The sequence below is a fragment of the Mustela putorius genome, unplaced genomic scaffold (genome assembly GCF_011764305.1).
Source record: "Mustela putorius furo isolate JIRA1106 unplaced genomic scaffold, ASM1176430v1.1 tig00000242_pilon_pilon_pilon, whole genome shotgun sequence".
Classification (NCBI taxonomy): Eukaryota; Metazoa; Chordata; class Mammalia; order Carnivora; family Mustelidae; genus Mustela; species Mustela putorius.
Window position 1 is genome coordinate 6094301 of NW_025421325.1, and position 17137 is coordinate 6111437.

Below are 17137 nucleotides of genomic sequence, written 5' to 3' on the forward strand. Positions count from 1 at the left end.
ATAATTTAGGAATTCAGGAATATGAATATACGTAGGTAATGATCAATACCCCACTAAAATAAAACTCAGATATCAAGTATACTTCATTCTAACGAGCTTTGATTTATTCATGATTTCCACTATATGGAAGTAGTAGATTCCAGTATATGGAATTAGTAGATTTTGATACTTCTTGTTGGTAGGCCAAACTTAAGTATAAATTCTCCTAAATATGTTCTAGAGATGGAAAAGTAAATCGTTAATGTTTTTTGAAGCAACTGTTTAAGTAATAAAATCATTATTAAGTTATTATTCAGTCATTTTTTCAGAGACCTAAAATAGCCCCAACTCATTTAAGTTTTTTTTCATAAGACCAACTTCAAAATTTTAATCATATGCTTTTTCTCATGTTCATTCCAATTTATCTGTAAATGTTTTAAAACAAAGACACTTAAAACAAGTACAACTTTTTTGAAAAAAACAAAACAAAACAACCAAAAACTACACCTTTCTAATAAATAATTAATCTGCATAAGGCAGAATGATTCTTTTTAATATACTGATCAACAATAGCTTATGTTAAAAAATTATATAAAGCCAATTCAAAGAGACATAAACTATTCATGAAACTTTTTATTCCACGTTGAAGGACTAGGCTATATCAATAAGCAAGTGAAACTGATCAGCATTTCCATGCTTATACACAACAGTTTAAATGGTCAGTTGGTTTCAATCATTGTATACTACTACTCTACTTAAGGGGAAAAAGATTAAACTAAATGTCAGTTAAATAATCATTGAGAATATTTAACACATCTTAATAGTAAAAGCATTTTTTACATTCTCTATTGACATTTAAATTTGAAAATTGGTGACTGATCCAAAAATGGTGTCATATTATGCACGCCTTTTATCCTTTAAGCACTCATAATTTAAGGCACTTTCAAAATCAAAGTTATCCCCAAGAGAAGATATGCTAGCCAGAATGCTACAAAATGATTAGTGAGATATTGACATGTAAGCTACCTTTCTGCCGTTTTATTTTTCTGAACCTAAGAATGAAAAGGGGGAAAAATGATGTCACTAGATAGCCCATTCATTTTACAGCCTAAAGCAGAGGTTGTTATTCTGGATTATTTTAAACACTTATTTGTAGGGCCAATTTAGGAAAAAATATATTTCAAAATAGAAGTTGTTCTGAATCAAGTATTGACTATTAGTATAATAAAAATAAAGACTACTAAGGATTGGAAAGGCACAGAGATTTTTTTTATTTTATGAAATTATAATGAAGTGTTAAAATTAATATACTTCATCAAACATCAAATACAACTACTATTTTAACTATAGCTAAAGAAAGAAAACAATTCATTTTTTTATATCCAAATGTTTACATGGTTTTACTTCCACTCACATGAAAATGAAAAAACACTTGAAAAAGGTGATTATATGCAAGAGTATTAAAAAGGACACAACTTTTCCTTACATTAAAGATAGAACTATATATGAAATGTGTGCAGAAAAGAGTTAACTTAGCAGGTCTGTTTATCTTTAAAGAGACCGTCTTATACAATTGACCCTTGGTTGGCATCTTGGTTGGAAACTTAAATTTTGGGAAGATTCCCTCCATTCCTAGAGCGGTAAGACTGGTTCAATCCTCCTAAACTGTTTATACAAACAATGTGGTTTATGCTAAATGCACGTTTTCCTTTGGGGAGTCTGGAATGTTGGTACATGCTAGGCAGAGGGTGCCTACACAAGCAATCTCCAATAAAGACCCTGGGCACCGAGGCTCCAACAAGCTTCCCTGGTTCACAATAGTTCATGGCATGTTGTCACAGTCTGTTGGGGGAATTAAGCATAATCAATGACTGCTTTCTAATATCCTATGGGAGAAGACCCTTGCAAGTTATGCCTAGTTTTGCCAGACGGCCTCAGGCATCCTTGGCCCTTGCTAATTGTGTTTGCTATACTTTCCCTATAATAATCATCGTCATAAATATGACTATATACTGAGTCCTGTGAGTACTCTCAGCAAATTACTGAATCTGAGGGTGGTTTTGGGAGGCTTCTTACATGGAATGTCTAATAGGAAAAATAAAAGTTGTTTTTCTTTTGCTTTGAAATAGGAAATATGTATGTATATAAAATAATACTGACTTAATAGTTACAAATTTTATAGTTAAAAGCTTAAATAATTTAAATCTGCATTTTTGATAGAATTTTTCAGTTTTTACTTTAGTTTTTTAAAACCAATTCTTTAATAATCAGTGAAATAATGCACATTGATCTATTTATATAAAGAAGACTCCTAAAACAATTCTTAAAATTATTTAAATTGAAGAGAAAAAAATTATGCTTATAAAATCAGTGTTTTATCACAGAGTCAAAGGACTTTATTATGCTTTATTATTAAAGGTAGCTTTTGATGTACTTCTCCCATCCTCCACCCCAGCCATCTTTAAAAATGTGTGGGCTCTTACCTTGAAATGATCCTGCTTCAATAACCCCCTCTTTGGTACTGTCAAAGCCATGAGATGTAATCTGGGTTTCTGAGAGACCAAGTCCAGCTGGTAATGAACGCTTCAAATCCTTGGCAACATTTGAATAAAAGAGAAAATCTTCATAAAAAATCTCACACCACAGGGCAGTCAGCATAAGGGTGTCCTTAACTCACATCTTAAACTATTTTTTCTCTACTATATAGAGAACGCTGTTGTGGCATTCTATAATGATGTATATAACCAGCAGCAAACTCAGCAAGATTTGCTGTCAAATACAAAATACTTCCATTATTCTAGAACTAAGCAGCAGGCAGATACCAAAATTCAATTTTCAAATTCCTAAGCTACTGATACCTCAGAAAAATAATTTTAAAGAACAGAATTAAGATGACTAAAAAATCTGTCTATTATGTAAAAACTAATGTCTAATAAAATCATGATGAGCCTGGCTAATGGTCAGTAAAAATGAATCATTCACTTGCCTATTAATTTTCCTTTGATTTCAAGGTTAGTTAGGTAAGCAAGGCTCTTGGATTTCAATCAGGGTGAGGTAAAGGAAATTTTCTGCTATTTAAATTTATGTTAAACACTCATATTAGTCGACCCAAATGCAAATTAGCTTCTAACTGGAACTTAACAGTAATAAATATAAATATAAAAAATAAATAATAAAATAAATATCCACACTCTGTTTTAACAGTTAAAAAAACAGAATGCTAAGAAACCCTTCTAAAAGTCCTTTTTTCCTCTGGCTTGGATATGAGGAATTACCCAATTTTCATAATCAGAGTCTATGAATGGATTCCACTGGTTTCCCACAATACTGATAAATGATGCACTAAAACAAAAATATGTCTTTGAAATCCTTTCTTAATATGGTAATATTAAAGAATATTAAGAACTGTACATAATGTACAGTTATAATATGAAAACTCAGACTAACATTTTAAATTTTCTAATTGGCAGAGTCTAAATTTTTAAAAAAGATTTTATTTATTACTTATTTATTTGAGAGAGAAAAAGAGAAAGGGAAGAGAGGGAGAGAGAGAGGGAGAATCTTAAGCAGACTCTGTGTGGAGCCGGACAGAGGACTCGATCTCACCACGGTGAGATCATGACCTGAGCTGAAAACAAGAGTTGGACACTTAACTGACTGACGACCCAGACTCCCTAGCAAAGTCTAAATTTAGCAGATACATAACTGGAAAGTGCTGGGAAGGGTTTTTCTTGAGAAACTCATTTTGCCTAGGCAATTATTTGATTGGTATGATAGGCCCTGATTTAGTAACTAATGAAGTCAATTCTCATCTTATCAAACAGCGTTTGACTTACCAAATTTATCACTTATCAAACAGTATTTGACATAGGTAATTAACTGTTCTCTCCCTGTTGTACTTTCAACCACCCAGCTAACTTCAGACATTCCTGACTTTCCTTTTACAGTATCTGTTATGTTCCACTGTCTCCTTTGCTGATTCCTCCTCATCTCCCCAACCTCCAAATTCTGAAGTGCCCCAGGGTTCAGTCAGAGGACTTTTTCTCCTATAGCCACTTCTTGGGTGATCTAATTGATTCTTCTGGCTTTAAAAACCATCTATACCTCGACAACTTCCAAATTTAGGTGTCTTACTTGGGTCTCTCTTTAACTCCAATATATCCGATTATATACTTGCTATTTCAACTTGGATATTAAATATGCATCTCAAACTTAATGTGTCCAAACTGACTGATTCCACAGTAAATCCCCAACTCCCAACAGACAAAACAAAATAATATTACCTACATTTTCACTCCTTTCAGTTAACAGCATCTCTACTATCAAAATCTTAGCCCAAATCTTTTGATTCTCTCTTATGTCCACATCTAAACCATTAGCAAATACTATCAGATCTACTCTCAAAATATATCGAGGATCAAACCAATTCTTACCACTTCCACTGCTACCACTCTCGTCTAAGCAAGCATCATATTTCAACTGGATTACTTCAACGGTCTTTTAATTGGTCTCCCTGCTTCTATCCAAGACCATTAAATCCACACATCAACCAAAATTACCCCACATGAAAACTCTACAACAGCCTCCCATCTCATTTGAAGAAAACCCAGACTGTTAAATTCTCTCTAGGCATTACATGATTTGACTTAATCTCCTACCAGAATGAACCTTAGCTGCCGCACAGTTATGTCAAAAACAATAAACCTATATATGTTTCAGAGCCTTGTACTTCCTCTTCCACACCCCCTAACCCTGAATGCTTTCTTACCAGACATCTACAGGGCTTGCTTCTCTAGTGAGAGAAGCTTTCCCCCAACAACATATAAAATAGCTCTCAGGGAACCTGGGTGGCTCAGTCGGTTAAGTGGCCAACTCTTGATTTCGGCTCAGGTCATGGTCGCAGGGTCAAGGGCTTGAGCCCTGTGTTGGGTTCCACGCTCAGCAGAGAGTCTGCTTGAAATTCCCTCCACCTGCTCCCCCCTCTAAAATAAATAAATCTTAAAAAAAAAAAAAAAGTAGTAAATAAAATAGCAACTCTCACAACCTTACACTGGAACTCCCTATTCTGCTCACTATGGGAAGTTTTATACTTCCCATAGCAGGCATCACTCAGTATTTGTATTATTTTTATCTCTTCTCTCTATATACTGTAAGCTTCATGAAAGCAGGGATGTTGCTTATTTTGTTTACTGCTGTATGTTTAGCACCTGAAATAGTGCCTGAGATACAGACATTCACTAAATATTTGTTGAATGAATAAATGAATTTGTTGAAAGGACTTGTGATTCAAAACCATATAGATTAAGAAGCTGCTATAGCAATAGGTTTATTTTTAAATTTAATGAGTATTTGCTGACTCTAGCTGTATGCTAGACCTTCGAGGCAAAGAAAAAGTTAAGGTACAGTCCTTGCCTCATCAGAGAGACAAGAATCACAAATATTAATATAAAAGTTAAACTTGTTGCCAAAGTAAAGACAAGAGGTATCTCAGGAATTCAGAAGAGGGACTAAACTATGAGGGCCAAATAGGAAAAGAGAAAGTACTGCTTGAGCTCTGGAACATAAAGGATTTATTTATTTTTTAAAAAATACATTCAATAAATAAATAAATATTTTTAAAAAAACATTCATTTTCCCAACATTTAATGAACACCAATAACAGCCCCTGTTCTAGCTAGAGTCAGAGCAGTGTAGAAACAGTCTCTGCCCAAATTAGACTCACATGGGGGAAGGAAGGGGAAGGAGCCCGATAAACAAATAAATGTATGTCAATAAAAGTGCTGTAAGTAACAAGTAGTAAGTTAAGTTTGTTTTTTTTTAAGGCAGGGTAAGAGAGATACAGAAGGAAGGGCATCAAATGCTACTTTGGGTGAGCAGATTCCTGGAAGCAGTGTTTGGGAGTGAACCATGTGAGCTTTAAGACACAATTCCCTTACCAAATGTATGATCTGCAAATATTTTTTTCCCATTCTGGTAGTTGCCTTTTAATTTTCTTCATGGTGTTCTTTGAAGCACAAAAGTTTTAAATTTTGATTAAGTCCAATTTATCTATTTTTTCTTTTGTTGCTTATGTTTTTGGTGTTGTATCTAAGGAACTCAAGTGCTTAATCCAAAGTCATAAAGATTTATATCTGTTTTTATTCTAAGAATTTTATAACTATAGTTCTTATATTTAAATCTTTGATTCATCTTAAATTTTTTTAAGAGTTTATTTTTAAGTTAGCTCTTCACCCAACATGGGGTTCAAACTCACAATCCTAAGATTAAGAGTTGCATGATCCACTGACCAAGCCAGCGAGATGCCCATTCAGTTAATTTCTGAATATGGTGTGAGGTCTGCATTCAACTTCATTATTTGCATAAGGATATCCAGTTGTCCCATTTCTTAAAGACTATCCTCTCCTCATTGAAAACTTTTGCCACCGTTGGTGAAATTCAACTGAACACAAATATAAGGATCTATTTCTGAACTCTCAATTCTGCTCCACTGGCCTGTATCTTCCTTATGTGAGTACCATACTGTTTGATTAATGTAGCTTTGTAGTAAGTTCTAAAATCAGTGGGCTCTAAGACTGTTTATCTTTTTCAAGACTTTTTCTGGATCTCGTGATTTTACATATGACCAGTTTGTCGATTTCTATAAAAAAACAGGATTTGATAGAAATTATGTTGAATATGATCAATTTGGTGAGCACTGGCACTTTAATAAGTTAAGTCTTCTGATCCATAAACATGAGATGTCTTTCCACTTAACTTAGATTTTTAGTTTTTTTCAATAGTGTTCTATAGCTTTCAGTATATAAGTCTTGCACATATTCCTGAGTACTGAAATTTTTTCCTTAATTTTGTTTTTGCATTATTTATTTTTTAAAAATAAATTGGGTTTTGCAATAATGCTCTTGTATCTCACAACTTTGCTGAACTTACTGGTTCTAATAATTTGTGTGTGAGTATATGTGTGTGTATTCCTTAGGAGTTTCTATATATAAAACCACATTGTTTGTAAACAGAAATAGTTTGATCTCTTCCTTCCCAATCTTGATGCCTTTCATTTCTATTGTTATTCTCTGTATCTTATACATTTTCTGTCAATACTCTTTTATATCTAATATTTAATAAAAACATTAAGAAATAGTGGTTAAAAATTATGCACACTCAGCATCCAGAGTTTTTCATTAGCAAAACCAAAAGAAACTGCTATATAAACCAATGCAGGTGACAGGTATACCCCAAAATAGAAAACCAATTAACATTAACTTTACCGAGGACATCTCTTTGAATTGGCCTTAAAAAGGGTATCTATTCCAATATATTATCCAAGCAAAGCTATAACAATTTTTTTCTTAATTTTAAAAGTCTTATTGCTAATCATTATGGGGACAAAAAACCCCATAAAATAACAGCACAAAAACACAATAATAAATACAAGTCAGCTGCAAACATTTATTCTTGCTTTCTTCTTCCTAATTAGAATTCCCTATGCAATTATCTTTTGAATTTATTATGGCATATTTTAAAGATGTTTATCAATAGCAAAGACTCTTAAATCACTTTTTAAAGACTGTCATAGTCTCATCAAGAACCAACTATTGCTAGAAACATGAAAAATCTGGAAAGATAATTCAGACAGACTTTATTGGAATACCAGCTTTCCTAGTTAGTAGCTATGTGAATCCTAGACAAGTACTTAAAAACTTTCTTAGTCTGTTTGCTCAGCTGTAAAAAGAGTCTAAAAGTTACCTCAGAGTTCTCTGACACCTGTGAAAATCAGGTGAGATAATTAATATAGATAAAGCACCCCACAGTTAATGTTAGGCATCCCTCTCCCTCACTACAATCATCATTACAACCAATTAATGTTATCGCTAATTACAGTGAAAAACATTTCTTGAACACTTACAATGTGCTAGGAATTGTTCTAAGTACTTTAATGTATAGGCAGTCCTCACTCTGCATTCCAGTGTAGGACTGTAAAAATGATCCAGCAAGCTGAACCTGTGCAAAGTGATTTATGGAAAATATTGATTATTCCACAACCTTCAAAAATTCGTCACAATGTTAAAGCTCCTTCCTTGTTTATGTTAATCAGTGAGCCTTCACTAAATTCTTCCGGATCAAATCCAGAGTCTCTCCAGCAATGGCAGTGTCAATCAATATCCCTATAGTCAGCTATTTCTTCCAAAACTCCATCTAGGTTTGACTGATTTTCACTTTTTTCAGTGTTATCATTTTTCATTTGTTTGATGCACTTCCATCTTTATTCACCCATTCCCTTCTGATCATCCACATCTGGAAAATGTCACATGGATTTATGATGAGACAAGAAGGTAATACTACCACATAGTTTGCTGTTTGTAAAAACCGAGTAACAGATATGCAGCGACCGATTACCAAGACTTTGAAAGAAGTGACATGATTAGTCGATAATCATGATTCACCTCTGTTATTCACATAATGATTTATGGACTCTAGTGCTAGCAGTGAAGAGTGTCCTTTATCTAATTATAGTTAATATACCAGGGAGACTTAAATCTGAGCTGTGTTGTTGGGAGACTGCCATCATTTAATTAAAATGTGGTAAAAGAAAATCTATATAAAATCTGTTTCATCTTGATAATACTGCTAAGTGGTACTATCACTACTGTTCTACAGATGAAAAAACTGGGACACAAAAATGTGTCATTTAGTCACTAACTAGTAATATAGTTAGGCTAGGCTTTAAGAAACAATATTAACTGTAATGTATAGTAAATGTAAATAACTACAAGCAGTTTACTGGAGACTTAGAATTTATTTTAGCTCCTATGTTTTCTAAAAGATTTAAAGAAATGCCTTTTAAAAATCATTATTTCACAATCTGCTGAAGTTTAAACACTAAAGCAAATACACTCTCAACTTGTAATTTCCTAAGAGTACAAAAGAAATTAATTGTTTCATTCCTTTTTATTTCCTAATGTCACTTAAAACTTCTTTGTCACAGGACAAAATCCTTTTCATTTAAATTTAGAATTGAAAAGAAAAATCATTACACTCAGATTTATTTCCTATTTTTAAACCAAATCTCTGAGTCTGTTCATTTCATGGAATAAATGATCTTTACCTTTCCAGTTTATTTTTTAAATATACTAAATCAATAGTTTCTAGTTTTAAATATTAATAATCCTTTTATTCATATTTACATTAAAACCAGACAATCTTTTTTCTCTGAAAGACAAATATACCACTTACAAAATAAATACTGTCAAACTACCAAGACATTTTTTATACTTTTCAAGTCTGGTCATTAAGGTCAACCTATTTTTGGAATGGTTTCCTTGAATGCTGCCTTGCTCACAGTCTTGATAACTTTTTGGCTCTAAGAAAATAAGTATCAAAGACACTCTTCAAAATCTGAAGAATAAAAAAGCACACGGCGGGGGTGGGGGTGGCTCAGTGGCTCAGTTGGTTAAGCATCTGCCTTTGGGTCCTGGGATCGAGTCCCACATCGGGCTCCTATCTCAGCAGGATAGCTGCTTCTCCCACTCCCTCTGCCTACTGCTCTCCCTACTTGTGCTCTGTCAAATAAATAAATAAATTCTTAAAAAAAAAAAAAAGGCACATGAAAACAAAATAAAAATGGCATACAGGTTCAGGGCAGTTGTGTTTGCTGTGTTCTTGGAACTTCTCTGGAAAGAACATTACTCATTTGAATCATCTGTCCAGTCACAAAGCATGGTGTAAATTCCCAGGAAAGAGATACAGCAGTAGTAGTTGGTAAGAAGTTACACAGTAAACATGATATCTCTGATTATCTAAGTTTTCAAGAAGTTAGAGGGATGCCTTCTGTCTTCTCATGCACCGCCTCTGGAAGACACAACTAGTTTTCTGAGGATATTACATCTCACTCAGACCCCTCCCAATTATCTCTTAGGCATCTTTTACTCAATAAACAAGAGTTCTTCCAGAAAAAAAACCTTTATGTAAAACAGCTGTGAAATCTGACAAGCACTAAGGCCTTTCTATGCCTAAACCATCACTAACAGAAGGAACCTAACCACAAGTGTTACAAATGGGTCCATTCAGATTCTGAACAGAATTATCAATTTGATAGTTGTCTAGCAGTTGAATGTAACACAAAGTGATATGGGGTTATGTGAGAGGAACGTAGGACTTGTGAGGTTAACACTCTGTACTTTATGAGCTTGTTGACTATTTTTGTTTTTTTTTTTGTAAAATACATACTAAGTAATATAATTTAGCCTCATAACTCACAAAAACCTAAAATGTGCTTTTTACATGATTCTTAATTTCTTTTTTAAAGTGACTCAGTTATAAAGCTGTGCCTTGCTTAGTAACTTTTAAAGTATCTGCTACTGCATTTACCCTTACGGTTTCCAGAGTGGATTTCAGCAACAATGAGCCCACTATACCCAACAACATAAAATCCCTAATTTGCATTTTTATGTCACAGACATTCAAGCCAAAGTTTAGGACTTAGCAAAATCACGCTTAATTATAAAATAAAATGGAATAAATATAAAGTTAACTTTCTATTAAAGCATTAGGTTAATATGCAGCATTTAATATTTTAAAAACAAATTTTCAAACAATTAAGCTAAAACAATAAATATAATGCTTTTGGTAAAAACATTATATTTGGTAAAAAAGTTTCATGTACATTTTAAGTTCTTTTGAGGATACAAAATAGTATTTGTAGTGACAGATTCCATATAATGGGAAGGGGTGCTGATTTTTTCTTTCTTTCTTTCTTTCTTTCTTTTAAGATTTTATTTATTTATTTGACGAGAGAGATCACAAGTAGGCAGAGAGGCAGGCAGAGAGAGAGGAAGAAGCAGGCTCCCTATCGAGCAGAAAGCCCGATGGGGGCTCGATTCCAGGACCCTCAGCTCTCCACTGATACGTCTAAACTACCAGTTCTCAAACTTTAGTTTGGGTAAGAACCACCTGAGAATGTATTAATAAAACTCAGCTTCTTCTCAGCTGTCCACTATGATCTCATTAAATTGGAGTATGAAGCCAAGGAGCCAGAATTTCAAGTAAGCCAGGTGACGCTGACACAGCTAATCCTTTGTCTACATTTTAGGAACTCTGCTGTAGAGAACTGTTTTTGCATATTTGTACATTACTGACTCCCATCCCACATTTCCATCCCACATTGTGGGCCGCATTACCTCCCTGCCCTCTTTCCCACCTTAACATGGCCATCTACTTTCTTTTTAGCCAACCTCAAATATTTATTGAGGGCTTTGGCACATCCAGGTTTTCTGCTCTATCCCCAACTCTTACCGTTATTCTGGATGTACCCGATCTTTTGCATGCACTTGGGCACTTTCAGAGAATGCAATGATTCTATGTTCAGTCTGCAATTCTTTCCAAACTGATATATAAGGTCCAAGCTGAGTTTTCATAGCTCATCAAAAACATAGCCTATAATGACACAGTATGTAGTCTGTTGCCTTTTTTTTTTTAAATACAAACTGTGAAATATTTAAAATGAAATAAAATCTATTGCATGAGCTTGCCTACCTATGTTGATACTGAAAGATGGGTGGTATAATAACAGTCTGTTACTATGTGTATGATTTTTTTTCTCCTTGGTATACTTGTAGGAAGCCCAAATTTGGTAGTTTGACATAGGTTTGGTAATTTGTAGTTGGACAATGGGCCAAAAAAGGTGTGAGGGCAGATAAAAAATAGATTAGATTAATGAAGTACAATCCAACCTATACTTTCATCTCAGATTTCATTAACCTCTTCATCTTAAATTCCTTTCATCTTTCATCCCCCATTCTTCTTAGCCACTGGAATTCCCACGGCCACTCTTTGGGACCTGGTCATTACTCAGGAAGCAATAATTCTGGAATTTTTAAGTCTAATAACTCACTTTTGGTCACAAATTACTGTATCTGTTATTCCACTTGAACAAGTTAGCAAATCTCCCGACTCATCTATTTTCTCCATTTTATCAACACACACACACAAACACACAAAATCTGTCTCCTCTCTATCTCTCCCACTTCCCCTCTCATTCAGTCAACAAGCGTTTAACAAGAACTTACAGAATCACTATATTTTGATAGTTTTCTGCCTACCCTCTTGGTCTCACCCACTCCCCCTCATGCCCCCTTAAACTAGATTTTAAATAGTACTGAAATTTGATAAGAATATCACTTTCCAACCTCCATCAAAGGAATGCTGAATTCGAAGACTTATCACTGTGGGAACATTCGTATGTATCTACATTCAAAACAACTGCTACTAGAAATCAAAAAAACTTATTCAAGATAGAGTTTGCTTATAAATAAAGACAGAATCTACTATCTATCTTATAGGCACAATATCTTATAATTAGGATAGATAAGGCTTCGGCCCCTCATTAAAAATTGTATTTATTCACATTTTTCTTTTTTAAATAATTTTATTTATTTATTTGACAGACAGAGATCACAAGCAGGCAGAGAGGCAGGCAGAGAGCGAGGAGGAAGCAGGCTCCCTGCTGAGCAGAGAACCCAGTGTGGGGCTTGATCCCAGGACCCTAGGATCATGACCTGAGCGGAAGGCAGAGGCTTTAACTTACTGAGCCACCCAGGCGCCCCTTAGTCACACTTTTAGGTAGAAATTCCAATTAGGTGTTAATACATAAAAGATGTAGATATAATAAACACATATTTAAAAACTTAATTTGTGGTAATAGTACTAAGAATATATTCTCTATTTGAAAACTAAGTATTTGCATGGGTTAAACAATCCTTGAAAAAACATCTGCCATACCTCTGAAAGGGTCCATGACACACATTTGGTAAAAACTGGCCTTTGGAAATAGTCCCCATCAAATCAGTGTTGCTACTGATGGAGCTACTAAATTTTTCAGATGTGCGTAATGCAGATGTGTGATACTGAATAATATATAATATGGAGACAAACTGTCATCATATGCTATTCAAACTCTAGGAGAGGATGATTGAAGTAGAAAACATGATACATTTTTTAAGTCCTCCTACTGGAATTCATTCCTTTATTGAGCAACTACTATGAAATCATCAACTGTGCTGTGTGCACACTGTTTCTGCCCTAAAGTTGATTTCCATCTCTTGGGAAAAGCAGATCAGTAAATGGGCAGTTATAGCACTGAGGTGAGGGGAGGAAATATGTCCAAAACAAGCATTCTGACCATTTTTATTCTTATGTTCCTTCCCAAATCTTCTCCAGACTGCTAGAGTTTATTATCCAGACTGATAAGTACAGGGGAATGGAGAAACTACTTAGTTCAATAAAAACCTTAGAACAATAACAACAAAGACCACGTAAACAAAATTTCAAGAGCAATGATGATGATGCATGCTGGGAAATTAAGGACACAAGATGGATGTATCAAGTCTAAGAGTATAGTACATCTTCTTGTTGCACAGAAGTCTAGAAACATGTTTCTAGATCTGGCTTTAATATGTGTTTTCATTCACTCATTTATTCACTGAACCTTTAATGAAAGCCTTGCTTATCTCTTACGTGGCAGCACTGCAGATAAGGTAATGAACAAATGGAAACATTATTGCCCTCACTTTACTTATAATCAAGTCACATAAGCCTTTGGTACAGCCAGTTTAATAGTAATTTCATCACAACCTCCAGGGTCCTTTTCCTCAACTGTGAAGTAAAGTAGTGGGATTCAGGGATCTGCAAAGTACTCCTACTAAACTAAAATCCTGTGATTTAATTCAAAACTTGTAGACCAGAAGTTTTTAAGACCCAGGAAACTAAGGATCCATAGGCAGGGTTCAGGGAGTCCTAAACTCTCTAAAACTGAATGCAAAATTTGGCAGTTTTGTGTATATGCATATTTTTCCAGAGAAAAAGTCCACAGGGAGAAAAAACTAAATTATGGGTTTTAGTTTTGGGCTTACCACAGAAAAAGTTTTTGTTTTAACTCTATCTACTAGGATAATTTCACTGAATTTGGCAAGTACAACTTAACAAGAAGTTTCAACTTTGTGGAGCTGATATTTGCTGCTTCTCTTTAATTCATGTCATGAATTGCTTGTTTTTAATCTAATATTTTGACCAGGACTTTAACAGAATAAATTAAAATATATGGTTTACAAGTCAAAGAATAATTTATATTCTTCTAAGATTAAATTTGCTTGATCTTTAAAAAACAAGAATTTTTATTTAGAAAAAAATTTTTCCTGTAAAAAACTGTTAAAATATTAAGACTATTATTCTATCATCTCTCTATATAGTTGCTGCCCCTTATCTTGAAAAAGAGTAACACACCTCAAAATATTAACATACGTTAAGCTGTTACCAGGGGATTTCTAGGAAAAGCTCTTTCATTACAATCTCTATTAGAATGTAAATGTTGAGTTAGCTTCCAAACAGGGCCTCTTGTAGGACAGACTAAGAGGGGAAACCAAATAAAGAATGAAACACCTGCAAGGAGACAGAAAACCAGGAGATAAACATTCACTGCCTATGCCACAGTGACACCAACTGGCCAGTCAAGATAGGACAACTTAATAAACCAACATCTTAATTTTATAGGACTTTGTTTTTTGAAGGGTATTATGCAGTATGGTATAAATAAATAAATCAACAAACTTTTAAATAAAAGTCATTATATGATTTTAAACATCAAACAGGTATAAAAGGAAGATGTATATAAGTAAAATACCTCAAAACTCTGGATATGATCCAGTTTTACACAAGACATTTTACTAGTCCTATAAAATAGTCTAAAGATAAGTAATACATTTTCACGCTTATTTTCTGTATGAAACTTTATCAATATTAAAATATGAATATGGACCTGAAGTTAAAAGCAATTTTCCTTTTGTTGCTCAGAAAAATAGAGGACGGAAAGTATTACAAAATTGAGGTAAATAATATATCTATGAGGTCTTAAGTATAATTTATTCAAAATGATTGAAAGATATTTTTAAGATATTGTTTTCACTCATGGTAAAAGGGATCACACAGCCAATGTTATTTTAATTCAAGGATATTAAATACGTAAGAGACTCTCATGATGAATATCTTTTTAATGAGAGCAGGTACAACCAGAAACAAGTTTTATGACGTTTAATTTCTTCAGGAAGCGAAGTGGGGTGTACTACTTGAAGGATTACTGATTCTTTAGGAACCCTGCCCACAGGTAAAGTTCACATCCAATAAAAGGAGACCTCCAGGAGAACATCTTTTTTCCTTCTCTTACCGCCCAAAAGTGAAATAACACTGCAGAGGAATGTCCAAAAAGAGAATTTGACATTAGCCAGTAAGTAAACTTAAAAAGCAGTAAGTTAGCTGGCTTTGACTGGATAGCAAAGAGCTTACACAGATATGTTACGGTTTAATTCACTTCACTCTAATAAGACTCAACTCTAAGGTTAAAATTTGAGAGGATAGGGGCGCCTGGGTGGCTCAGTGGGTTAAAACCTCTGCCTTCGGCTCAGGTCATGATCCCAGGGTTCTGGGATCGAGCCCCACATCAGGCTCTCTGCTTGGCAGGGAGCCTGCTTCCTCCTCTCTCTCTGCCTGCCTCTCTGCCTACTTGTGATCTCTGTCTGTCAAATAAATAAATAAAATCTTTAAAAAAAAATTTGAGAGGATAAAAACTTTTTTCAGTGCCACTCAAAGGCAAATAAAGGTTCCTTTTTTTTTTTTTTTTTAAGCTTTTGAGAGAGAGAGGGTGTAGGAGAGCAAGAGGGGGACAAATAGACTCCTTGCTCAGCCTAAAGCCTGAGGCAGGTCTCTATTCCATGAATCTGAGATCTTGACCTAAATTGAAATAAAGAGTTGGACACCTAACCAACTGTACCTCCCCAGTTATCCCCCCACTTTTAAAAGAATTTTATTTATTTGAAAGGGAGAGAGGGAGAGAGAATCTCAAGTGGACTCTATACTCAGTGCAGAACCCTTTGCAAGGTTGATCTCAGGACTCTGAGATCATCACCTGAGCTAAACCCAAGAACTGGATGCTTAACTGACTGAGCCACCCAGGCGCCCCAAAGGCAAATAAAGGTTCTTAAGTGAGGAGTCATGAATAAGTTTAAGTATAAGGCAAACCAGAAAAAGAAAGAGCTAGAAGAATTAACCACTAGTTGCTAGGGTTAAAGATAATATTTGTTCTAGACTTAATTACTGTAGTCATTAACTTACAGTATGGTATTATTACAAGGATAATAGAAGGATAAAAGACCAAGAAATAAAACAGTCCAGAAATAGAATAAAACATATATGATTACCTGATTAACAGCAAAAGCTTCCAGTGCAAAAAGGATGTTTTCAATAAACAGTGAATAGCAATTAGATATTCATATGAGGGGTTAAAAAAAAAAACAAAAACCCTTGACCCCTACGTTACACAAAAATTAATTCAAGATGAATCACAGAGCAAAGTGTGAGAAGCAAAACAAACATTCCGAAGAAAAGAGTATCTTCATGATACTGGGATGGGCAAAGATTTCTCAAAAGGGTCATAAAAGTCACTAAAAGGAAACACTGATAATTGGACTTCATTAAAAATTATCAACTTTTGTTCATCAAAAGATACCATTAACAGAGTGCAAAAGTAAGCCACAGACTGAAAGAAAATATCTGAAATATATATATCCAAACAAATGACTTAGAATATATAAAGAACTCCTACCAATTATTAGAAAAAGGCACACACCCAACAGAAAAATGGGCAAAAAAACTTGAGAAAGGGCTTCATAAAAGATAAATGGTTTTTGAGAATATGGCCAATGAGAATATGAAAGTATACTCAACATCATTAGTCATTAGGGAAATGCATATGAAAACGACAGTGAGATACCATCAGAATGGCTAAAATTAAAAAGTATGAAAATACTAAGATTTGGTAAGGATGTTTAACATCTAGAACTCTTATCCATTGCTGGTAGGATTGTCAACTGGTCCAACCACTTTGGAAAATTAGTTAACAATATCTACCAACGCCAAACATCATGTATCTGGCAATTCCATTCTAGAGTATATACCCAATGGAAATAGGTGATCATGTACACCAAAAGACCTGAACCAGAATAGTCATAACAGCTTTATTCATATTAGCCATGGACTGGAAACAACCTAGGTATCCATCAATTGCAGAATGGATACACAAATCGTCGTATATTAACACAATGGAAAACTACATTACAAT

General features: G+C 34.2%; 1 protein-coding gene across 7 annotated transcripts in view; it reads right to left on the reverse strand.

Moving 5' to 3' along the window:
* Positions 1-17137, reverse strand: part of ARFIP1 (ADP ribosylation factor interacting protein 1) — a 101189-nt gene that overhangs the window by 51218 nt on the left and 32834 nt on the right. For 6 of the 7 annotated variants that reach the window (XM_004758075.3, XM_045078316.1, XM_045078315.1 and 3 more), the window contains exon 3: positions 2463-2571. The exons of the other annotated variant lie outside the window; for it this stretch is intronic. In XM_004758075.3, coding sequence (XP_004758132.3) covers positions 2463-2571 — 109 coding nt within the window. The remainder of the gene's footprint in view (positions 1-2462; positions 2572-17137) is intronic. 7 annotated transcript variants of the gene reach the window in all.